Source organism: Martes martes (genome assembly GCF_963455335.1).
Source record: "Martes martes genome assembly, chromosome: 14".
NCBI lineage: Eukaryota > Metazoa > Chordata > Mammalia > Carnivora > Mustelidae > Martes > Martes martes.
The window spans coordinates 4,952,196-4,978,069 of record NC_137902.1 but is presented as its reverse complement, the minus strand read 5'-3'; the positions used below and the strand labels follow the sequence as shown (position 1 = coordinate 4,978,069).

General features: G+C 47.9%; 1 protein-coding gene across 1 annotated transcript in view; it reads left to right on the top strand.

Moving 5' to 3' along the window:
* DOCK1 (dedicator of cytokinesis 1) overlaps window positions 1-25,874 on the top strand; it is a 495,164-nt gene that overhangs the window by 387,309 nt on the left and 81,981 nt on the right. Inside the window, exons 30-32 of the mRNA XM_080823568.1 lie at window positions 8,657-8,735; window positions 13,745-13,845; window positions 23,109-23,167. Coding sequence (XP_080679694.1) covers window positions 8,657-8,735; window positions 13,745-13,845; window positions 23,109-23,167 — 239 coding nt within the window. The remainder of the gene's footprint in view (window positions 1-8,656; window positions 8,736-13,744; window positions 13,846-23,108; window positions 23,168-25,874) is intronic.

Here is a 25,874-nt window from a genome sequence, read left to right as displayed (position 1 = left end):
GAAGGATGTTCAGACAGTGCGGCAGCACGGATGCACCCGGAGGACCCGACACTCTCGGAAATAAGCCGGTGACAACAGGACAAGTCCTGTGTGAGGTGCCTAGATTAGTCTGACTCTGGACAAAGGAAGTGGAATGGTGGTTGCCAGGGCTGGGGCAGGGGAGCATGGGGGGTTGTTGCTTCATGGGTTCAGAGTTTCTGTTGGGGAGGGAAGGGCTCTGGGGGTGATGGCTCCACGGCAGTGTGAATGGCCTCGATGGCAATGAAGCGTCCACTTACAAATGGTTAAGATGGTAAAATTATGTCATATGCATTTTACCAGGGTTTTTTCAAGTTTTCTTTTATTAGAAGAACCTTATTTGCAAAAACAGGCTGTGGGGCTCAGTTTGCTGCTTTGAAGCCTGGGACAGGGTGGGGATTGTAGCCAGTGTAAGAAACAGAGTTCCAGCCAGCGAGCTTGCGGGGAATTAGCTCGAGTGTGATGTGCATCCCAGCTGGTCTCGACCTATACTGTACAAGTTACGCGGGCCTCGGTGCCATTCACGGGACACCTGCTGGGCTGCAGACACAGGACTCTGTAAAAGCCTTGTGTGGTTGGTGTCAACAGCCTATTTTACGTAGGTGAAGACTGAGGCTCTGGGGGCAGAGTGACCTGCTCAAAACTACGCAGCTCGTTAGTGGCAGGGATGTGTCCGAGCGCTAGGTAGCAGCATGGGGCACTATATGCCCTGACACTGGGAATGGCCCCGAAACCCTTCAGAAGGCCGGCCCTCTCAACGGCCAAGGTGTGTAAGAAGAGAGCCTCACGAGAGAGAGAGAGTTGTACGCCCTTACTGTAAAGCGCCTTAAGCATCGGAGGTCTGAAACCTGGCAAGAAGGGACTTAGGAAATACTATAATGATCACATAAGCAATCTGAAAAGGCTACTTACTGTATGATGCCAACTATAGCATATCCTGGAAAAGGCAGAGCAGTGGAGACAGCAGAAGGACGAGCGGTGGTCAGGGGCTCAGCCGGAGGAAGGGAGGGATAGTGCAGCTCAGAGGGTGTTCAGGGCGGTGTAGCCGCTCAGCAGGGCACCGTGATCCTGCATTCCCGTTGTCACACGTGTCTCCAAACCCGCAGGATGTTCACAGGAGTGTGCCCTCCCACAGACCACAGACTTGGGGCATAACCGTGACCGTGTGCATTCGTCCAGAGAAGGCTGTGTAGCCCCAGTGCAGGGCGCTGACCGGGGGAGACAGGGGACATCCAGGAACCTCTGTCCTCTACACTCCAAGGAAACACTAATAATAACAATAACGTGAAAGGGTTTGGGATGGGAGAAAGACAAAACACGCAGAAGGTGATAATCAATGAAGTCCAGGGAAGGGGACATGAGTTCCTTATGGGGTCTACTATTGTACACGCCTGGAGTTTTCTGGAATATATTGTAAAAGCAAAATAATTTCCGGGATTTATTTGTATTCTGCCGACCACGCCGGCTGGGCTTCCTAAGGAAGGCTATGCAGTGTGGGGTCCGGTCATGGGCTTGGCTGAGCCTGCTGTGCCCTTACAGGGCCATGTGCTTCTGCCTCTTGGAGCCCTTTGGGTAAAATACGAGGTAATTCATACCCCGCAGGACTTGGGTGCATTAACTGGCACAGTTTTTACGAAGTGACAGAAGTCACTGGGAATATACAAGGCACTCGGTAAGTGCTAACCAGCAAAGCCGCAGAGCTGAGGGGTGGCCGGGCATGGACGAGCTGGGTGGGTCTCGGCCACCATCAGGGCTTCTCACCTTCAACCCACTGTGGTAGCTCCTTAGCCATAGTCCTATTTTGGTGGGACCTGGAGACAGAGTATGTCTCCAGAGTGGTGGGACAGGGGGCCCTGTGCCACGGATGTCTGCCCTGGGAACCCACACAGCAGGGGTGATGTGGCCTCAGCCCTGAGCGACCGCTCCCTGGGAGCCCCTGCACCCCGCGGGCTGAGCCTGCTTCCACCACGGCTGGCCAGCGCGATGGTTCACAGCACTTTGGATTTTAGTTCAGAGTTTGATGGATGCTAAAGCCTGAAAGGAAAAAGAAATCCGGCCATCTCAGCAAAAGGAAACACCTCTAGTGTGTTGGGGAGACCATGGCACCTGCCTCTTTGGGCTTTACTGCTCCTTCCCTGCTTGAAGTCACTGCCGTGGGCTGCACCCCAGCATTTCCAGCTTCCCACAGTCTGACCCCCGCCGACCCTTCCAGCCTCTTCCCTGGGAGGCTCTCTTGACATTGGTCTTCCCAACATCTCCCAAATAACAAATGTGAGCCGAGGTCCCAGCCAGGCTGCCTTCCATGTTCCGCTCCACACATGCAATCCCAGGGTCTTGCTAGGACGTCACTTCTTCGTGCACGTGTGGTCTTCACTGCCCGTCCGGGCTCCTGGTAGAGGAAGCGGCTGATCCCATTTGGTCGTGGCCTAGACCGAAGCCTCTGCTGGGTGTGGGCTGTGCTCACGGCGATAACCCGGTCCTTCTCTCTCTGTGCCGGCTGGCTGAAGTGATGTTCTCTACATCTGCCTGTCACTTCCCCCCAGGTCTTCCCTCCTTCCCAGCATTCCTGAATTCTGCGGAAATCATTTAAGGGCATATTTAATCACTTTAAATTTTTTTCCTTTCTTCCACTCGTTTTGGGCAAAACATTTTGTTAAAAGATGCTTTTTTTTTTTTTTTTTTTTTTGCCCCAGAGCATCTCTTGTCTTAATGCCAGAGGTATTTAAATGCCCTCATGGTGAACTGTACGATCTAATTATGGAACTTAAAGTGAGTTCAGGGAAGGAATGAAATACCCCATAGGTTCACCGCCTGAGAACAGGGTTTTGGGTTCCACTGGAAGTTCACTGGCTTTCTTGCTGTTTTTCCCGGTGTCGTAACGAGGCACCTCATCTTCCAGTTTCATCGGCAGCAAACACCGGGTAACAGCGATGCTAGAAAAGCCCGAGGCTTCATCACGATAAAGTCATTTTAGCGACTGTAATTGTGCCAGGAACTTGTAACAGTTAAATTGGTTCCTGATTATGTTCCGCTTGCTAACCCCCCTCCACTCAATTAACACATAATTATTTAGGACTCTGATACTTTTATTGCTCTGCACACACTGCTTTCCAATAGGCAGCTTATCGGGAAGGGCCCCGGTTGGAGCCCACGCGGCATCCCTGGCCCTTTCCGTGCCAGGACAGAGCAGGATGTGGCCCCAGAGGCAAGGCCCGCAGGACTTTTCTGGTGAAGTGCTCGTGTTTGAGGGGCTTAGATCCCCGCAGGTGCCTCCTGCCACTGAGCTCCACATACCCAGCCGGTCTCCCAAGGTGTGTATCGAAGTGTAGAACTCTACGGCATGTCTTCTTCAGTCTGCCAAATGCCACTTAACATTCTGTAAAGTGTTGGTGGAGGTCATGGTGTTAAAATGACTTTGGACTACGTGGTGATAGCTCTGTGTTACCTTTAATCTCAACGTTAAAAAAAAAACCCAAAACCCTTATATTCAAAGTTCACAGTTCAGAGGTTTCTCAGTTAGTACTTCCTTTGCTGGTTGAAAATAGGAGAATCTCAAGGACGTGAGTCACTTTCTGAAGGTCTTGGAGCGAAATGTTTACATGGACATGAAGAAGATAGATCAGTAGATAGATAGATGATTGACAGGTAGATGAGAGATGGCTAGGAAGACTTTTCTGAAGGTCTCGTAGCTAAATGTTTACATGGATGTGAAGAGATGGGTAGATTGATTGATAGGGAGGGAAAAAGAGAGAGAGAGCGAGAGAGAGAGAACGGATAGATGGTAGATAATGGATAGAAAGAAGTGAATCCAGACTGTAATTGGTTGTGTGTGTGTGGGGGGGGGGGGTGTGGACAAGAATCCAGCTCATATCTGACACCGTTAGGAATTACAGTAGGCATTTTGTTTCTAGTGGGAGCTCACTGTGTTTAAGTGTCCCCGTAGAAGAGAAGGAGGTCAGGAAAACTTCCTGTTTGTTTTAGTTGTATGAGGTTTGGGAATGAACTCCATCTCACACTAACCCCTACGTGATTGAAAATGGGAACATTGTAACAGGAGTGGTAAAGGGGACGACTCTGACTTTGGGGAGATGGGAATCAGTTACCAAGAAGCGTGAGATCAAGTCCTTTCCTTGCGACCATTAAAACTAAAATTTGCAGTCATTTGCTTTGAGTAATTTGAGTGTCTTAGAGAAAAGTGCATCTAGACCTTATGGCTCTTTAAGTCTTTTTGAGATGACATAATTTGCCTGTGGTTCGCTCTACATTATTTATTTGTATGTTTGGTTTCATCTTCCAAGATTTTAGGTTATAAATAAAGCCATTCAAAGATTAAAAATGATTGAAATAACTCTATTAAACACAGGCTCACACTTTTTCTTAATCATTTGACCACATGGGACAGCATCCATGGAAGCATTTCATTCTCACACCATTAGCTTTGTTTTCAGAAATTACTTAATCCTCCTGGCTGGGAATAGACATAACTTGTTTGGCTCACAGACTTATGAATCTTTTTCCCCCGAGTACCTCACTTTTCTGGCAGAGTAGAAGCAATGCCAGTCTGTACCGTTTCCCACCTTCCACTGCCCAAAGTCTCTACCCCCTGCAGCATCTCACTGTCATGTTTTGGAAGCTGGCACATGGGGAAGATTATGCATGACCTCTCCTCATTGTGTCCTGTGCTTGTGTACAATAATATTGAATAGGGAGGGTGGATTCTCTCTCTGCACTAGGGCGGGCTCGGGGTGTGTTGGTTTATTTGTTTTTGTTTTGTTGTATTTGGCTGGTGCCAGTCCTGGACACACCACTGGCTCTAAGAGATCTGTTAGTGTAGGTAGTGACCAAAGGTTTCTTAGATCAGAACACTTCAGAATATTCATGGTGCTGAAGGGGTCCTTTAAAATGCTCTAGGGGATCCTGATATATAAATGACAAGGTTCCTGTCATCAGGAACAAGTTCCAGTGGTGAAGAGGAGAATGGAGGACCAGCTCTAGGTGTGGAGAGAAGAATGAGAGGACTAGCTCTGGAGGTGAAGAGGAGAATGAGGGACCAGCTCTGGAGGTAGAGAGGAAGATGAAATGTAGGACTAGCTTGAGAAGTGGAGAAGAGAATGAGGACCTGCTCTGGGAGGTAGAAAGGAAAGTGTGGGACTCGCTCTGGAGATGGAGAGGAAAATGAGGGGACTAACTTGGGAGGTGGAGAGGAGAATGAGGACCTGCTCTGGGAGGTGGAAAGGAAAATGTAGGACTAGGTCTGGAGGTGGAGAGGAAAATGAGGGGACTAGCTTGGGAGGTGGAGAGGAGAATGAGGGAGCAATGCCCACTGATAAATGCCAAATGCCAAATGAGAAATTTGGTTAACAAGAAACTCAAAACAGCAGAACCCCACAGTGGACAATCTACTCATGGATATCAGGGGCTACTGACTATTCTAGCCTCTCTGTGCCCTCTGATTTGAGTTAGAGTCTGACCTTCTGAGCTACACATCCATCTATCCATCATCCATCCATCCGTCTGTCCATCCATCATCCATCTGTCGATCTATCCATCCATCCATCATCCATCCATCATTCATCTGTCCATCTGTCGATCCATCTATCATCCATCCATGCATCTATCCATCCATTCGTCCATCCGTCCATCATCTATCGGTCCGTCTGTCCATCCATGCATGCATCCATCCATCCATCCATTCCTATGACAGACACCTAGGGGGCATATGAAATCGTGCTGGATCCTGACTTAGCATCACAGGCACAGGAATGAATAAGCAGACAGGACTATTTGGGAACAGTCCGGAGGGCCTCCCTGTCCCTGAGTGCAGCTCCAGCAGTCACCAGGACCGCAGAGCCAGCCCATTCACACTGCCCCCCTCTCATTGCCTCTTGACTAAAAGGATTTGATCTTGAGCCATGTGGAACCCGCCTGAGCTCTTCTTTTCAGACTGGGAAGGTGTCCTGCTGTCCAGTCGCTCAGCTTAGCTGCAATCCTTTCCACATTCCTCTGTGTGACTGACAGCAGATTTTTATGCAAAAGCTTCTCGTGTGATTTTCTTATTTATTCTCTCTAGTTTGATATTTATTAGAAATAACCTATGAATTATAGCAGATAATAGATGTTCTTATGCAAAAACTAACCCCTGTTCATGTTTCTTTTCCTTAGTTAGGTCATTGGTTCATCTTCAGAAGGCCTTGGCATGGCTTAGCTTTTAATCCCATCAGGTGTGGGCTCTGGGATGTGTACAATTTATAGGTCCCGGCTGCTTCTGTAGAAGGTGCGAGGGCCCGGAGGTGGAGCCCGAGCAGCTCGCCCTTGTTGATGGCACTAATGACAGTTTTCATTTGATCTTCCCTTTAGTTGTCCTGCTACAACTCTCATTCTGTGTTATTTGCTTTTTGTCCTTGCCCTTTAAAAAATGTATAGTGAATCTAAATTACAGAATCTCTCAGCCCCATACTTTCTCAGCTGTTGGTTCATTAAAAAGTTTTTATTTGGCATTCATATTATTTCAGCATGGCATTATTTTTTTTTTAAAGTCATTTTGAGAAATATCTTTATTTAACTGACTGAAATTGTTCCAGAGCTTAATTAGAAGGAGCACATTGCAACTGTTTGGGTGCTATCTTGAGGCAGAATCATTACCATGTAATAATAACACATGTTCTAGTAAACTTGCCTTTATTGTCCTAGAGGGCTGGCGGGAGGGTCTTCCTTCAAGCTCAGAAGGACCCCGGGGGACCCTAGTCAACAGCTGAGTTCTAAAACTGAAGAAAAAATTGCAAGGTGGTCAGTAGCCCAGGGTTTTGTGCTGCGTGAGAGCCCCCCTCTAATGACAGGGAGTGGTCCCACTCCACTGACACTCGGGAGAACTTCTCTGGCTGCTGGCGTTCATGCCAGTGCGGGTCCCCAGATGCTCTCAGAACACAATTGCTGAGGGCCAGATGGACAGGGCAGACCATTTTCTCTTCAGGCCTGCATCTTGTGCTTCTGAGGGCTAACCCTGGCCCAGGAGACCCCAGCCCAGGCCTGGAGGGCTGATGAGGCTTGCCGGGTGTACTCTAGATTCAAGACCCATCCTAACTTGAGTGATTTTTATCCCGGTCCTTTATTAATTCGTCAAGACACCCTTAGTGCCCTGCGTTCAGCTTTTCCCAATAAGTCCCAAATTTCAGCTGTAAGAGCTGCTTTTCAGTTTAACTGGGCAGCCTGTAGTCGTATTGTCAGACAACCCTCTGGCTGTTGGATGCTGCTGTCCCTTCTGTGCCCCTGACTAATAATGGACAAGGCCAGGATCCCCACACCCCTCCACTCAGAGTCACTTAAAACACGGACGCCTCCTTTTCGGTTCTATTTAATGTCCCCAGGGAAGAATTTGGATAAGTCTGACCACAGTTTTCTTCAGCAGCTGTGATGGCAAACTCCATCCCAGCCCTTTTGTCATACCTGTTTTGGCCCTGGATCCAACCGATCAGTCCCTTAATGAGATGCTGTCTGCAAACCCCCTTTCTTGGAGTTGTCCGAGTGTGTGAGATGCTGCAGTGCTGGGCAGGAGGTGGGGGATAGAGACCTCCTTAAAGCCCCAGGCAGAAAGCCCCTTTCTTCCTCCTCCCAGGCTGCCTGACCTTCAGGGACTCAGGGACAGTCTGGCACGGGGAGCTTCTCCAGGCATGCATGGCTAAAGAAAACATGCTTTCGGAGAGCGCTGGTTCCTGGGAAGTAACCTAGATTTTTCTTACACTCTCTGGCTGCTTCCTGCTGCCTAAACAGAGGAAGTGTAATTAAGTTTATTATCTGTGACCTAATGTTAATTCTCCATGCATCCTGCCTTTGTGCAGAGGGAGAAGCATCCTTTAAAAAGAAGTATCTGGATTGAGCTGTATTATTGTGAGCACTCAGGGACAATAAAAGTAATCTGCAGGAGGCACAAGCGGGGGGAAGGCTTAGACCTCCGGGGTCATCTGTAACCTGTCAACACAGACAAGCAAAAGTCCAGGTATTAAAGGATGTGATAGTTTGCTCTGGGTGCTTAAAATTGTCCATTATCAATGGATCAATGCATTAAAATTCCTGCTAACCTCTTGTCAAATCACTTATGCATCTACCATAGCTTTTTTTTTTTTTAATAAGTCGTTAGTTACCAAAATCAACATTTGGATCAGAGGATGAATAACACTGAACTAAGCCGTAACTCCAGATAGTCACCAGACCACGCCACGCCTGATGGATCGTGTATCACAGCACTTTCGAATGCTTACCTGTAAAAAGCCTGCTAAGCAAAGACCAGTTTAATAATATTCCATGAAGACATGGTGACTTGACAGGAGACTTTAATTAGCACCATTTCCTTTTAAAAAAAAAAATTAGGTTTTTTTTAATGATACTTTTCATATGTTACTTTCAGATGCTAGCATTTTGGTCTTTTTCTTTTATTCTGCATGTGCTAATTTCCTTGATTAATTTGGAGCACATATGCATATAATTCTCTGGGCTTTTTATTGGCACAACCTCATAGCTTTTCACTAGACTTCGAGCGCTCACTTTCCAGACAGACACGGGCTGTGTCTCATTGAAATGCCAAGCTGACAGAGGTGCCCAAGCCTAAGTGTGTAATTATGTAATTTTCTCTTGATCTTTTCAGAGTCTTCCTGCGAGCGATTAATCAGTATGCAGATATGCTGAACAAAAAATTTCTGGATCAAGCCAACTTTGAGCTACAGGTAAGAGAAGAGGTAGACGTGCCCTTTGTTGGGAAATATGCTAAAACAAATTGCTGGTCGGAGCCAATATCTTGGGTTTCTAATCCCCGAACTTAATTGGTTTCCCATGCAAGGTATGGAAATGGAATTTACAAGATGTACTACTGGAACCCGAGGACTGAAAATTATGCGTTTGGAGTATTTGCTCGATTAGCAAGGAGGGAGATGGAGCGGTTTCAGAGCAAAAGTAGGAATCAGAGTGACACGTAGGGAGTGAGAAGGCAGGTCACCCACGTGTGTTGTAGCAGAGAGACTGACTCAGACCCACACTGTCCACACGTCGGGAGGGAGGGATCCGCAGACGTGGCCGTGGTTTGCATCCTTGAGCTCTGCTGGCTTTGAGAACTGGGTTCTCTGCGGGTGCTACCTGCAGTGGCCTTTCCTGGCACTGACCCTCCCCCACACGGCTCTGGGCTGCATCAGCCCATCTATGGGTTTGGGCCCTGTTTCTTCAGTGCTTGCTGAGATAAGCTGGGGAGGGAGAGGGAGGCTGTGTGTGTGTGTGTGTGTGTGTGAGTGTGAGTATGAATGAATGATAAGGATTGATGTTGCCTGGCATGATTTACCACACATCTGGAGTTTGTGGCTTTCAGTTTCATTGCACTCTGGGTGTATTTCTGCTAATAATGATTTTTTTTTATTACGTAGTTTACTAAAGTTTGTTCATAAACATAAAAATCCAGATGTAAATGGTACTGGTTTCCCCGGGCAGGACTCTTCACTGAGATGGAACCTGTGCCTGTATTTCCTTAATAATTTTTAAATGGTAAATGTCTGTTCTATCTACACTATGAAATAGAAGTGTATATTAATGTATCAGGAACTGTAGATCTAAAAGTGTTTTTTTTTTTTTACAATATTTAGGATTGTATCATTTTCTCTGCTTAATGCTTATTTTCCCACATCCTAAAACACAGGTATATGCGCATTGTAAAATATTCATGCACTGCAAACCAGCACATCAGGTGAAATATGAAAGACCCCTCCTCACCCTTTTCCCCTCTGCGGAGTGACTTTTAACCAACTGTGGGCGCTTCCTGATGCCTAGTTAAGCATTCATCCAGACCCTGCGTGCTTTCTTTTGGCTTTTAACGCTGATCGGATTATATTCTGTATTTTTTGCTCTGTTCCGTCACACTTAGCAGTATATGTGTACCAGTATTTGCACAGGCCCTCCTGCACTGAGGACCTCCATGCTGTTCCGGGTTGTCCCTGCTCTGGGCAATGCTTCTCTGTGCTGTATTGCTGTGAACGGGCTCCTGGAAGGGTAGCTGCTAGGTGGAGTGGTAAGAAAGTGTACGTGAATGGACACTGATAAATTATCCTCTGTAGCAATTTGCGATCCTATCAGCCTTCTTTGAGAGCAGCCACTCTCTAAAACCATCTCCAGGACCAATTTCTTTAAAATTGTTGTTTCTTATTTTTGTTGGAATTTCTCTGATTGCTACTTAGGCTGAGAATACTTACTGTCTGTGTGATTTCTACTGGGAACCGACTGATCATTCCCTATACTCATTTTTCTATTGGGCTATTTGTCATTCTTTTTTCTAAGTTGAAATTCGTAATATAGTCTAGTCATGGGTTTAGGCTTATCATATAGAAATTTTTAATTTTTCTGCAGTTGAATCTGTCATTTCTTTTATGCCTCTTGGGTTTTATGTTTTGCTTGGCAAATCCTTCTTTGCCTCAGTGTTATAAAGGTAACTATTTTTTTACATAGTTAGTATGTGCTAATACCTTTATAATTCTGCCCTTTTTTTAAAACTTCCTGATGATTAATTTATCTGGAATTTTTTTGTTAGCATTAGAGCTAAGAGTTGAAACTTCACTTTTTCCCATATCGTTTCATGAATAGATTCGCATTTCCCTGTGATTTAAAAACGCCACCGTAAAAAACATAATTGCAACTGTGTGTGTGTGTGTGTGTGTGTGTATCTATCCATTCAGCTCCCTGCGTTACTACCTTCTGGTTTTATACCCTACTAATAGAGCCAGAACTTCCCCATTAGTGTGCTATTGCAAAACCATCTTGGTTTCTCTTTTGTATTTCCTTTCCTTTCCTTTTTTTTGTTTTTTATTAAAGATTTTATTTCTTTATCTGACAGAGCGCACAAGCAGGGGTAGTGGCTGGCAGAGGCAGAGAGAGAAGCAGACGCCCCTGAGCCCAACATGGGGCTTGATCCCAGGACCCTGAGATCATGACCTGAGCTGAAGGCAGAACCTTAACCAACTGAGCCACCCAGGCGCCCCTTTTATATTTCATTTTTCCATACGAAATGCAAAATCAGCTTGTTAGCCTTACTTTTTCAAAATGCGGCATTTGTTTATTGGTAAGCCATTGAGTTTATAAATAAATGGAGGGGAAATGTTACAGGATGAGGGGGAGTATTTTGCCGTATTTCTTTTTTCCCATCCCATACAGGAGTATTTAGGTCGTCTTTTTGTATCCTTCATTAGGGTTTTCCATTTTATCCCTGTGAGCCTCACGCCGTACTCACTGGGTAGATAGTCATGCATCGGAAGAGTGGCTGCTGTGAGTCTGGGCTCCTTTTCCCCAGCGTGTCCGTTATCACTGCTCTCGTGCATGGTTTCCTGAGGAAGGTCCCGAGGCTGCTTCCCTCACGCTCACACACCTTAGCGGCCCTGTGTTCTTTGGCCGTTGGAGAGCATGAAGTGCATCGGGCCTGCCATTCCAGCCAGCAGCAGCCCCACCTGCCCACCCTCGGCTGGAGGGCTTGGGTGTCATATGGCGGCAGCGGCCTTCAATGTGAGCTCCAGGGAGCTGGTACTCTGACGGGCACGCTTCTATGTTCTTACATCATCGTGTTCACCGCACAGTTCTATCTACTGACGCCTCCTTCGCACTGAATTCATCAACCCCGAGGGCTGCCAGCCACTTCCCCTTCGGTGTCCCCGTGTTCCAGCCCAGCCTGCCTCCCGTTCGCAGCAATACAGCACAAAGGACCTCATCCAACCCCCCAGTGTTATAATGTGTATTTCCTACAAACAGGAACTTTCTTCTGCATAACTACTGTAAAAGGACCCACACCAAGCTCACATTATTACTACCGTCCAGTGCTCAGACCCTGTTCAAGTTCGGACACTCCAGTCACAGCTTGGCATACCTCAAATCACGGAGGGCATGCTGTTTTTTGGCTTGTATTTTTATGTGATTTTTTACAACCTTTTTTTTTTTTTAAGATTTTTAATTTTTTAAGAGAGAAAGTGCACAAGGCAGTGAGCACAAGCAGGGGAAGGGGAGAGGGAGAGAGAGAAAGAAGCAGACTCCCTGCTGAGCAGGAAGCCCCACATGGGCTCCATCCCGGGACACCCCCCTCAAGACTGTCACATTTAACCCATGGCTTTGTGTGAGTCGCTGCCCCGCATCCAGGAAGCAGGGGCCCAGCACTTACTTGGATAATTCTGCAGCAATCAAACGAGCTGCTGTGCTACTGAAGAAAGTGCCCCGTTCATGAAAAGTGTTAGGTAAATGGAAGACCACACTTTCTTACAACTAGGCTCTAAAATTCCCACTTACTTCACAGGTGACCAAAAATAGAGTCGCTACTGTTTATTTTTATATAGCCTTTTGCGACTGTCTCATTTGATATAATAAATATTTTTCCTATTTGGTAAACGAGAAAACCCACACCTCCAGGTTTCTTCTAAAGATTGTGGAAGCCTTTCGAGCTTGGATGTGTGATGGGAGCTCTGTCCAGGCTCTTTCCCTCCTGGGAGCAGGTGGAAACCCCCCCATCCACCACCAGACTGTCCTCTGGAATAAGCTCGTGGGTGTAGGAATTATGTGTAAAGGCCAGGAGTATGTCCAAATCATCCCTGTTTGTGATCCAAGAATTCTTCCTGCATCATGATGTTCTTGACCTGCTCTTAAGCACTGATATAACCAGGGCTATTAGTTCCATGACTTTAAGAATCTACACATGATGATGCTATTAATTAATTAATTAATTAATTAATTTTAGTGGGGAGGGGCAGAGGGCTAAGGGGAGAATCTCAAGCAGGTCCCTGAGACCACGACCTGAGCCCTAACCAAGAGTTGGATGCTCAACCGACTGAGCCACCCAGGCACCCCCATAATGACACTGTTACGAGTAAGTCTAGGTTACCGTGTTCAAGTAGACTAAGCTTCCACAGGTTAGAGCTTTATAATAAAATTATTTCAGGGGCGCCTGGGTGGCTCAGTGGGTTAAAGCCTCTGCCTTCGGCTCAGGTCATGATCCCAGGGTCTTGGGATCGAGCCCCGCGTCGGGCTGTCTGCTTGGCAGGGAGCCTGCTTCCCTTCCTCTCTCTCTGCCTGCCTCTCTGCCTACTTGTGATTTCCTACTTGTGATCTCTGTCAAATAAATAAATAAAATCTTTAAAAAAAAATCATTTCTTAGTAAATCGTCTGTTAAGCCATGTATCATCTGTAAGTCTTTGAAATATAAAATGTTCGGAGTTTTTCCAACTTGCTTCCTTAGTTATCTAGTGTTTATGGACACTTTTGGTAGCTGAAAAAGTCGTAAATTATAGAAATCGATACACTAGTAAGGAAGGGGCTCCATGATGCCCCGGGAACAGGAGCCGCCATTATCACGTCCTTACCGCTCGCTCCGCAGCCCCCCATCCCCCTGCCGCGAAGCCTCTCCTCTGCTCACACCTGTGCCCCTCCGGCAACCCCCGGAGACGGATGCTGTGAGACTCCCCTTTTGCCTCTCAGGAAACCGACGCCCCAGGAGATTAGATGAGTTGCCCGAGGAGGTGGCAGAGCTAGGATTTGAGCACGCGCACCGTGACCTCGATGCCCACACATGGCCGTGAACCACACCGTGGCCGGCTGGCTCGCTGCCTGCCCAGAGTGGCCGTGGATTTCAGAAAAGTGTACAGGAAGATGAGAAATGCCTCCGAGCGTTCTGAGATCCGCTAGGAAGCTGTCCGGCACTCAGCGTCTCCCCTTTTTTGGTTTTCAGCTTTGGAACAACTACTTCCACCTGGCTGTTGCTTTCCTTACTCAGGAGTCCTTGCAACTGGAGAATTTTTCAAGCGCGAAGAGAGCCAAAATCCTGAACAAGTAAGTCTGCGTCCAGCCCTGAAATCTCGGGCGGGAGCCTGCAAGTCTTAGCATCGTTTCTGGGTCGTGTCTAAACCAGCTGGGTGTGCAACGGGAGATGTAATCCTGGTGTCATGAAAGGTCGGCTCCAAATCCTGACTCTGGTGCTGCCTTTGCTAGCCCACGAATCAAGATCTAAAACTGTGGGGTTCATTCTGATGAGTTCTAGTCATTGTCATTCACCACTGCTAGCACCACCCAGAATGGGAGTTTTAGGAGATAATCGCTTCTGCTCTGCACCGTCCTGATGTCTTTCCACATGTGCTTTTCTTTATCGTCTGCTGTGCAATGCTCCTTCGAGAAAGGAAGCATCTCGTGCAAGCGGTTGGCACAGTTGGGATTGTTGATGAACTCCGTTAGAGTGAGAGCTGCCCAGGGTCTCTTCCTTTGAGAGAGGTTACCCAGGTCCTGCTCAAGGTGGGAGATCCGAAGGGCTAGACTAGCTCTTGGGTGATCCTAACCTCTCAGGAGCCCTGCGTCGCTGCTTTGGTCCTTCAGTTCTGAGTCCTGCCTGGCTTCTGGCTCAGGACAAAGAAAAGAATCCTGCCGTGCTTTCTTTCTGCCCTTGGGTGCCCCGGAGGGTCTCGCCGCCTCTCTGCCTCAGTTTCCCTGACTTCTCTCTTCTGAGCACCCCTTTCATAAATACTTGACAAGAGTTCTCTTGCTGCTCCCACGTCTCCATGTCACCGGACCCTGTGTGTCGTTTCATAATTCCTCTGCTTTACATTGACTTTTCTAAGACTTTGTCCCTCCCTGACATTGGGGACTCCAGAGGTAGTCACAGAAGATGGCAAAAGCACGGCTCAGCACCCCTCATGCTCTTTGAGTGTGTCTCTCACTTGCTGGCCTCACCAATAGCACATCATCCCTTCAAAGTGAGAATTATGTCAGCAAATATTTATCGAACTTGTATGCCAGTGACTTTCTAAGCGCTCCGAGTGCAGTTTTCACGTATCATCATTAAAACCAGAATGGAAGTTGTTCATTGGATTCCCTTCTCATCTTTAACTTTCCAGAAAGGAAGGTGAAACATGTTTTGAACAAGTCACATGGCCGCTGCTACACGCCCAGTCATTCTAACCCAGGCGGTTCTGAACCAAGATGTTCACCCGCCGGTGACTGCTGGGAAGGCAGGCTCTGCCTTCACGCAGACCATGTGGGGTCTGACTGCCAGTCCTGGCTCCAGAGACAGACGCCAGGTGGCACCTTCTGGGGACGGGCTCCGTCGGGAAGCTTCCACTTTGCCAAATTTACATCTTCTCAGGGCTCATGTGAAGTTGGGGATGGTGCCTGGTGGCTGTCTCTGTCCTTGTTTCGATGTGCTCATGGTGGAAATTTCCATAGTAGAGGCAGAGATAACTCGCACACTCTGAGTACCGCACAGCTTACTCACAGCCAGCCCCGGGCACCTGGGACGCCTTGTTATCCAGTCCCTCGGAAGGACAGCTAGGACGTGGCAGGTGGATTTCGTACTTATGTGTGTGCGGGGGTCGCTGTGCGGTGAGGTTGGAATCCAGACTCAGCTCCAGCCGGCAGCACAACCCATTCTCTGCCAAGCGCACAGCATGGCCAACCCTTCAAGATGCCTGCAGGACAAGAGAATTTAAACCAGAAATCTGTCTTAAAAGAGCTGGCATCTCCTGTGAGGTTTTTAGAGTAAAACCATTGATTCCGAGCTTTCTCCAGGTCAGGGCTGAGTGTCTCTGTGCTGGGCCTCCTTTCGGCGTGTGGATGTTAACAGCCTAAGCTAAAGCCACGTCATATAAGCATTGGCCACACAGGGCCTTGACTGCCAAAGAAAACACTTGCTTCCCACATAACCGTGTGCCTTCAAAGGGTTCAAAGCCAAGGAAAATGAAACACGGCCAGCCGGTGTCTCCCTTCCAGAGATGCAGGGCTTCCAAATGGAGCTTTGAGTCTTCTCTTCCTCATAACCGTGGCAAGGAGAGACTGCAGATTTTCCCTTTGAAATTTTCTCATGGATTCCCCAAGGGGGAGTGGGGAACCCAAGCGTTTTAGAAATTGTCTTTGCAAGACTCTGGCAGGACGGCCTCAGCCCCTTATGCACCCCGAGGGGCCCTTTCCCAGGGACCTAGGCTCAGTGTGTGGCCATGATGGGCCACCAGGTAGAAGTGTTCTCTGTCGGAGACAAGTGCCTGTGGTCCGGGAGGCCATGTGCCTCAGACGCGTGGCCGGTTCACCTGTGCTTGTTGTACTCATCATGCCTCTGTCTCTACCTTAAACACTTTATAATCAATGTGCCGTTTTAGTTCTAAATACCAAAATCTACATAAGACATATTTGAAGTCATCCTACCCACATGGTTACATTTCCCCAGTGCCTAGAAAGGTTTTAATCTGCTTCAAGTGGTTCTAGTGAAAAGAGGTTGTGTGCCTGTCCCGTGCTCAGGGTCCTGGTGCTCGGGACGCCAAGGTGAGAAGGTCACAGTCTCGGGCAGGTGGGTGATCACATGGAGTATCAGTGCCCAGCGGGCACCTTGGCAGCCTGCACATGGGCATTTGGGAGTGGACGGGGGGTGTCCCAAGCCTCTGGTGGGAGAGGCTTCCAGGCTGGGTGGGGAAGGAGCAGGGAGGTTTCCAGGTTGGCTGGCTGAGCCACTGGTCCACGGACAGCCAATCCTCAAAGGGGACATCAAGCCCCCAAGGTCATGGCCTGCTTCACAAGCAGAGAGATGCTCTGGATTGTTGAAGTGTAAGTGAGTGGCCAGACCCTGCTGACTTGGGGCAGATTGGGAGGCCCAGCGATCTGGGAATCGACCTCACGGGTCTCAGCAAAGGGTCCGGTGCTGACGCAGAGCACACCGGATAATTCACCTGGCTCTCTCTTTCTAGAGCGGAAGCCCATGAGCTCTGAAGGTGGAGGGATGCCACACCCCTTCAGGAGCCTCTGGCTGCCTCCCTTTGGGCCAGTCTGCTGCTCTGGGGTTCCTGAAGTCAACTAAATGCATCTCTGAGTGAGGGCTTCAGTGAGGAACTCCCCTCCCCTCACACCCTTCACACTCCTGCCTGCCCTTCTCTTCCTGTCTGCCTGGCTGATGGCATGGGGCCCCAGACAACAGGAAATCCCAGGGTCAGAAGATCTGCCTATTCATTCCCTCATGTGAAGCTCTCTGCCCTCCTGATGACCTAGGTTGGGGAGATAATTAGGATATTCATGCCAGAGACATTCCCCAACGTGCATGGGAGTAGCATAAAATAATGGGACAGACCATGCAGAGAACTGATTATATCAAACCCAAACTGAGTATAAGATTTTCCAATGAACCACAAAATAAATAACCACCAGGAATTAAAGTCTATAATAAGAAAATGTAACTGACTCAGCCTTCAGAAAACCTTGGTGCTAGTGACTCCCAGCAAAGGACAGAGGTGTTGCAGGCATGCGAAAACTGACCATTATTTCTCCTCGCCCCATCCCCCACCCCCACCCCCTCCCCCAGCCTTTGACATTATGGGGACTTAGGAAATATGATTCAGATAGAAAAAAGTTGGCTTTTCATCAGCAGCCAGCTTGACCACGTTAGTATGCAGGACATGTGTGTCCTTGTGTGGGACAATGTGACCCGTGACTGCAAACAGCCTTCTGTGTTCAGGACCAGACTTAGTTCTGGAGGAGAAAGGGGTTCAGGCACTGGGCGTCCAACATATCTAAGCATAAAAGGCTCACTTAAAATTTTCAGCCCGAGAGTCAAGTTTGAAGGCCAACCCCAGGTCCATGCATTTGAACCTGTGTGCGGAGACCACCCTCCATGAAGACCCTCTCCTCGGTTGGTCTCCACACTCTATCTCATCTTTATTGACTTATTTATATGTGTTTTCTCGTGCAGGAGTCACACCCTCTGAGAGGACAGGTTTTGTGACCAGGTTGAAATTCCATATACACAAAGATCTCCATCTTTCCGAGTATGGGGTTCTGAGATGTTCGTGCGTTAGGTCAAACTAAAGACACTGCTTTTAGGGAAACTCAAACAAAGCTGCAAAAAGTCCCACCTTGCAGTGTGGGCTGATCTGAAGCTGGGATTGGGGACCCCAGATTATAATAAGGAATGGTTTAGAAAGTAGAGTTTGTGTTTATGCTTATTGGTTAAGAGACTCCAATTATTCAAAATAACTCCACTCTAAACCAGAATTAGCAGGGGGCCCAGGGAGACAGATTTAATGAACAGTGAGTGACCTGTGCTGAGTCCCTGGCTGAGGGAGGTGTCCCATGTGCTCTGTCCAACATGGTAAACCTTGGACGGCGCAGGGCACCGTGGCACATCCAAGCCCTTTGTGTATAAATTTATTCCCTGGGTCACAGATGGGGTCCCACCGCCTCTCACCTCCCCCAGGGACTTGCCATTAAACCCAGCGCATCTTGCCTCACCCATCATGTTCCTCCAGCAACCTCTGCGTCTGTCTGCCTTCCCCAGCCTCCACCCACTCCCCACACGGTCTTCCTCTTTCCTTTGTCTGCAGAACCTCATGGAGATTTTCCTCCTCCTTTCTGGCCTCTCTGTTCCCTTGCCAGGCTCAGAATCCTCCATCAGACCTTTAAGTCGGGGAGCCCCTCATGCCTTGGTCTTCGGTCTTCTCATTCCATCCTCCCTCCTTCAGATGGCGGGTTTCGGCTCTGCATCTCCACCCTTCCTTGGGCCATGATGGCAGCTTAATGGGTGTTTGTATTTGTTCCCTGCAGTCATCTGCCCTCAAAGTTAACAGAGCCTGGGCAGCTAAGACCTACGGAAATTTATTGTCTCCCAGTTCAGGGGACCAGGAGTCCAGGTCAAGGTGTGGGCAGAGGTGGTTCCTTCTGGAGGCTCAGAGGGAGAACGTGCTCTGTGCCTCTCACTGCTGGTGGTTGTCCCCAGGCCTTGGCGCTCCTTGGCTCCAGCCGCTTCCCTCCACGCTCGGCCTCTGTCTTCTTGTGGCCTTCCTCCCATGTCTCCAAATATCCCTCCCCTTGGGGCGCCTGGGTGGTTCAGTGGGTTAAGTCTCTGCCTTCGGCTCAGGTCATGATCTCAGGGTCCTGGGATCGAGCCCCGCATCGGGCTCTCTGATCAGCAGGGAGCCTGCTTCCCCCTCTCTCTGCCTCTCTGCCTACTTGTGGTCTCTGTCAAATAAATAAATAAAATCTTAAAAAAATAAAAATCCCTCCCCTTGTAAAGACACCAGTCCTTGGACTTAACTCCCCTCTGACATCTGCAGTCCAGTATGATGTCAACTTAACCTGGCAACACCTGCAAAGTCCCTGTTTCCAGATGAGGTCCCCTTCACAGGTCCCGGGGTTTCAGACTTGAACATGGTATTGTGGAGGATATAGTTCAACCCACAACAGTCATGCCCAACAGACTTTTTTTTTTTTTTTCAGTGAAATAAAATGTAAGAAAGCATCAGAATTTACTGAAGATAGTACAGTTAAGTGTTATTTCATAAAACAGTCCTACACAGATATTTATATGTGTGCTGCTTAGTAAAGTAAAACATTTCTTACTTCAAAAATAGTTAGAAAATTAATCTTTAAAAAGCTGCCTCTGTGGCCTTTGGTCACACTGTATCCCCCTTGGTCTCTTAAAGGGAAAGAGCAGGCTCTCCGTCTTCTAGCCATACATCCTCCTTTGGTCCATATACTTACCTACCCACTCCCTGCCACAGGGCCTTTGCACCTACTGGTCCATCTGCCTGGAATGCTCTTCCTTCCCTTCTGCCTGGATTATGTCTTTCCTTTTTTATATCTGAGGACTGCCACGGCAGTCTGGGCCCACTGTTACACTCTCACTCCTGTTTTTCCTAAAGGGCTATGATCACAGACTTCGAAGGACTACTGTATGTACATATGTGTGTGTTGATCTAGTGTGATTATTTGTTTAATGACTCTGCTACCATGCTACTAGACCCTGAAGGTCTGTGGACTTTGTTCTCCATGTTATATTAATTTTCCTGTAATAGCTCTGAGCCTGGCCTCTAGTGAGTATTCAGTAATCAGTGCATCAGTGAGTAATGTTCCCTGAATGAATCAATGTAAATGACCATTGTAACCATGAGGGGGTTCCTGTGATGAGGCCTCATCTGGGCTTTTAAAGGAAGCAGCTAGCCTGGCTTGAGTGCTCTCTAGGACATGCAAGGACGTCATCTCTCTTATTCTCAGAAACTCCTGGGAGATGAACATCATACATCATTATTCTGGTACTACAGATGAGGAGACTGAGGGTCAGAGTGGCCAGGTCACTGGCCCAGAGTGCTTAGATTTAGGTGCAGGTCAAGCCTTATCCCCAGGCCTGGGCTATCTGTGGTGGACATGGGTTTTCTGCTTTTGGGGATGAAGATTCATAAAACCAGGAGCTGAGATAAGGCCCCAGAGACCAGATTCGTGCTATTTTAGCCCAGAGTTCCGGGGCTGGATGTGGACCACAGCTTTGGCTGTGGGAAGCCTGCCCCCTCAGCGACCCCCTTGGCAGCCTTCAGGTGCGCTCTGACTTGTGTGTGTGCGGTGCGTGGGGCGTGATGGGAAGCGCCAGTGACTCCGCTTCCTGCTGCTGTAGCCTTGCGGGGTCAGGCACGGCGGTTCAGCCCCGGGAATCTCTGCTCCCTCAGTGGAAAGAGGGCTGCGGCAGCTTCTCTCTGCTCACCTGGTAGTCTTGTTACCTGAGTCAGATGAGACCAGGGCCCTTTGAGAAATGTGACACAGCGCTGTGCCGTGCCGTCACGGAGGTCCAGACTTGCCAGGCCTCGAGATGTGTGCATGGGGCTGAGCATGGACCTTGGGGTCTGAAAATCGGGTTCTCTTTCTTCTCTCCTTGCCTGTGACTCGGCCAAGTCCTTTGGCTTCTCCCTCTAGGACCACTTCCGTTTCCTCCTCCAGTGTCAGTTGTCAGAGTTGAACTTGGCTGTGCTCCGTAAGACTGCCACCAGCCCTGGGAGCCTGTGGCTGCGTAAGGAGCATGGGTCCCCGCACTCCCCATCACTGCTGCTCTCTCCTCCCCAGGAGGAAGGTATGAACGGCTCGGGAGTCCCTCTTGAGGTCTGGTGGCAGCTGTAACCAGATTGGGGGATTACGCTGAGACGCGTAGAGATTCATCGAAGCTGCCTTCTTATAAAAACTAAAGGAAAGATCAGTCTCTCTGCCAGAGAGTCAGCCCTGCCCCTCACCTTTTAGCACCTTGTTCCCCTTGTTACCTTTGTTCTGGCTCTGAGCACCTTTGTCTTATTTGAGTATGAAAACGGCATTTTTAGACTCTTGCTCCAGCAGGCCCGGCTCTAGCGAGGGCTGTACACTCAGATCTTTGCTGATCCCCCATCCCCCATCCTCAAATACTGTGAGGACATGTCATTTTCCACATCCAGGACAGAATAGTGTCACTGGGAAATGTGCATCGGACATCCATGAGCATGTCATCCTCTGCCAACCGCACAAGGAGAGAGGGCGTCCAGGGAGAGAGGCAGGAGTGGTGAGGGTTCCCTCTCCACGTGGGCCTCCTGGTCTCCAGGTGTCCACCCCAGCTCTGGGGAAATGGCACATCACTGCAGGACACCAGACATTGGGTCACTCCGGAATGACCCAAACCACCCAGGATTTTAGCCATCCTTCTTTTTTGTGAGAGAGATTATTCCAGAACCAGAAGGATTCGCTCAGCTGTTGGAAGAGTGTTTAAAGCTTGAGTCAGTCTGTGGCAGGCCAGCTGCTGTGACCAGCTCGCACCACCTCCATTGGTCGGGGGCGGGGGAAGGGGCGGTGCTCAGGCCAGCTCAGTAGGCTGGGATCTGAACATGCGCTGGCAGGCCCTGGGGGGTCGGGCCTGTGACCGGGAGCTCCCCTGGCTCACCACATGCCCACTCCGCCGAGACGCTACTCGTCCACCTGCACGGCGAGCACCAGCACTGGGTCTGAGCGTGGCTCTGTGCTGCGCTGTGCTTCTCGCCGGTGGATGCCAGGAGCATGCCGGCTGCATCCTCTCCCGGCCCGGGCTGCAGCGGCCGCTGGGGGCCCTCTGTCATTTATGCATGAGCCAGATGGGAATCGGGAAACTGGACCTCCAAGGCCAGGAAGGGTGTACAACTGAAGGGGGCTTCAATCATATGGACCGTGGGTGATGTTGGGTGCCAGTTAGACACTGGAGCCTGCTCTCCTGTCCCCCCTTGGCTGGGTCCAGTAGCTTTGCTGACAGTGGACAGGCGTCTTCTCCCTGTGGCACTGGCGATGGGTGCATTCCCCAGATCCTCGCTCTCTCACCCACATCAGCACTCATCTCTGGTGGAGAGCAGGAGGTCTGCAGACCTCTACTGCCGAAAGTGACAGCTGGGTGCTTAGGGCTCTGGAGACTTCTCTACGGTGGCAGCCCTGGATGGCTGTTGGTTGACCAGGAGGCGTTTTGCCTCGGGAGCCCCAACCAGGTCATCTGTAAACACCACTTCCCTTTCCATGTGAGCTGACGTGAGGACGAACAGAGCAGTTTGATGACCCAGCTGCTAAACTGTAATCCTGTATGATAATTGCGCAAATTATTATTTTTAATATAATCAGTTCCTTCCTTAGGCAATAAAGGAAAAAGTGAAATTGCTCACAAACTAATAAACGTTTATCTTCTGAAGCATCAAATTCTGTTTACTCATGAAACGTACACCTCCTCTGCTGACCCGGTGGGAGGAAAATTAACATTTATTTTCCCTGATAAACAAAAACAAGGATGTTTGTTGACATCTTTTGGTGCAGAGCCCTTCCTTACACTGAAAATGCTAAAGAAGGATGGGAGGTATTTGAAAGAGGCCTTCCCTGCTCTGATTGTCCACTCTGGGGCTTAATTTTAACATGTGAAAGCTGTTTTTGTGAGCGGGGCTGGAGGATGTCATTTGGTGTCTGCATGGTTTGGATGCTGAGAGCAGGCTCTGAAAAAACTAGCTTCCCCTCAGGCCAGGGACCCAGGTCGTCCTCCTCTTGCCATTAGAGACTGAAGAAGGAAAATGCCGTCCTTACCCCCCACAGCTTCGCCCAAGTCCCCGCAGGTGGGGGGCGGGGGGAGTTACATAATCCGCGGTGGTGGGGTGATGGGTAGGTGAGACTCCCTTGGCTGGATTCTTCCTCCTTCATTTCCCTTTGGTGGCAAGAGAAGCTTTGATACTCTCTTTGTTTGTCTCCGTGCTGGGAGACTTTCATTTCACTTAAATCTAAGTCTGATTTCCAAATGCTCAAAAGAGTGACTCAGCATTTCCCTTGTCCTCGGTTCCCAGGTATGGAGATATGAGGAGACAGATTGGCTTCGAAATCAGAGACATGTGGTACAACCTTGGTGAGTAGCTGGGATTTCTGGGGGATCGTGCTGACTCTCCTGAAACTGACATTGGCCCTGGCTGTCAGTGCCGGGGAATCTTGAAGGTCTGAATTGCTTCTCTATCTCCGAGAGCGATTGCTACCTTTGCAGTGGTTGTTTTCAGTAAGTAAGAGGTAGGAAGAAACTCTGATCGGTGGGGCAAATGGAAAAATCAGTAAGAGTGCCCCTCTGTCAGGTGAACACGGCTCGGCCTTGAAATTTCTTGCTTCCGGGCATCACTAACATTCATCCCGCTTCTCAGACATCAGACCAGGTGACCGGGTGGCTCATCCCACGGCACAAGGCCCACTGCTTACTGAATTCAGTTTATCACATTTTACCCTCAAAGGGTTTTTTTTTTTTTTTTTTTTTTTTTGGCCTACTCAAAACCGGACACTGTATGTAGGTACACTGCCACCAGGTGGTGACAGTAGAACATGCTTGCACACTGAAAACACACTAGTGGCTTCGTGTGCTAAGATGAGAAATTAATGTAGGTGTTTGTCACTACAAACTTCCCTCTTACTACTGCTTTTGCTGCATCTCGGGCATTTTGGTAGATTTTGTTTTCATTTTCATTTGTCTCAAGATATTTTCTAATTTCCCATTTGATGTCTTTGACCCATTGGTTATTCAGGAACAGGCTTTTTAATTTCCTCTGTTTGTGAATTTTCTAGTTTTCCTTTTGTTTTCGATTTCTGATTTCATTCCATTGTCGTTGGTATGACTTCAGTCTCCTTAAATTTGTTAAGAAATGTTTTATGACCTATGATGTGACATATCTGAAGGACACTCTGTGTGCCCTTGAGAAAACCATGATTCTTTTGCTTCTGAGTGGAATGTTCTAGGTGTCTGTTGGGTCCATTTGGTCTATAATGTTGCCTTGATCAGTAAATATAAACAACCTAACCTTACACCTCCAGGAACTATAAAAAGCACAAAGCCTAAAGTCAGCAAAGGGAAGAAAATAATAAAGTTTAGAGCAAAAATAAATGAAATCGAGAATGAAAAAAATCAATAGAAAATTCAACACAACTAGAGTTCGTTTTTTGAAAAGATAAACAAAATTGACCAACCTTTAGCTAGATTAACTAAGAACAGAGGAGATGTAGGTAAATAAAATCAGAAATGGAAGCAGAACCATTACAACTAATGCCACAGAATAAAAAGGGTCAAAAGAGGCTACTATGAATGATTATACATCAGTCAACCTTGAGGAAGTGGTAAAATTCCTAGAAACATGCAGCCTACCAAGACTGGATTATGAAGAGACAGAAAATCTGAACAGACAGATGACAGGTAATCAGCAGTCAAAAACTTACCAACAAAGAAAAGCCCAGGACCAGATAGCTTCAGTGATGAATTCTACCCAACATTTAAAGAACTAATGCCAGTCCTTCTCAGACTCTTTCAGAACATCGAAGAGAAGGGAACACTTCCCAACACATTTTATGAGGCAAGCTTTACCCTGATACTGAAGCCAGATAAAGACACTACAAGAAAAGAAAACTATAGGCCACTGTCTCTCATGAACATAGATGTAAAAATCCACCAGAAAATACTAGCAGACTAAATTCCGCAGCACATCAATGGGATCATACCCCATGATCAAGTGGGATTTTTCCTTGGGATACAAAGGTGGTTCCGCATATACATGCTAACAAAAGTGATACACTGCATTTACAGATTGAAGTATAAAAGTCTTATGATTATTTCAATAGACACAGAAAAAGCATTTGATGAAATTTTATACCCTTTCATGTTAGAAACTCAACAAACTGGGTGTGGAAGTAATGTACCTTAACATGACAAAGGCCACATAGGACAACCCCACACCTAAGACACTCAGGAGTGAAGAACTGAAAGCTTTTCCTGTAAGATCTGGAACACAAGGGGGCCCACTCTCTTGTTCCTATTCAGCATAGTACCGGAAGTCCCAGCCAAAGCTATTAGGCAAGAAAAGGCAATAAAATCCATCGAGATCACAAAGGAAGAAGTGAAATTATCTGTTTATAGAAGGCATAATCGTTTATATAGAAAACTCTAAAGACTCCATCAAAAATGCTATTAGAACTAACAGATTAAGAAAACTTGCAGGATACAAAATGAACATAGGAAAACCAGTTGCATTTCTATGTACTAACAGCTATCTGGAAAGGAAATTAAGAAAATAATCCCATTTCCAGTAGCATCAAAATGAATAAAATACTAAAAGTAAACTTAAAACAAGGAAGTGAAAGACCTGAACAGTGAAAGGTACAAAAAGTCAATGACAGAAATGAAGGAAGAAACAAATAAATATAAAGACACTTCATCTTTGTAGATTGGAAGACTTGATAGTGTTAAAATGTCCATATTACCCCAAGCAGTCTGTAGGCTCAATGCTATCTCCATCAAAATTCCAATGGCGTTTTTCACAGACATTAAAAAATAAGATTCTTAAACTCATATGGAACCACAAAAGACCCTAAGTCGCCAGAGGAGTCCTGACAAAGAACAAAAGTAGAGGCATCATACCTCCTGACTTCAGAATATGTGACAAAGCTGCAGGAATCCGAACACTCTCGTACTGCCATACAGACAGGCTCAGAGACCAACAGGACAGGAAAGAGAGCCTGGACCTAAACCCGCATGTATGCAGCCCCCTGACCTTAGACAAGAGACCCGAGAATACACAATGGGGAAA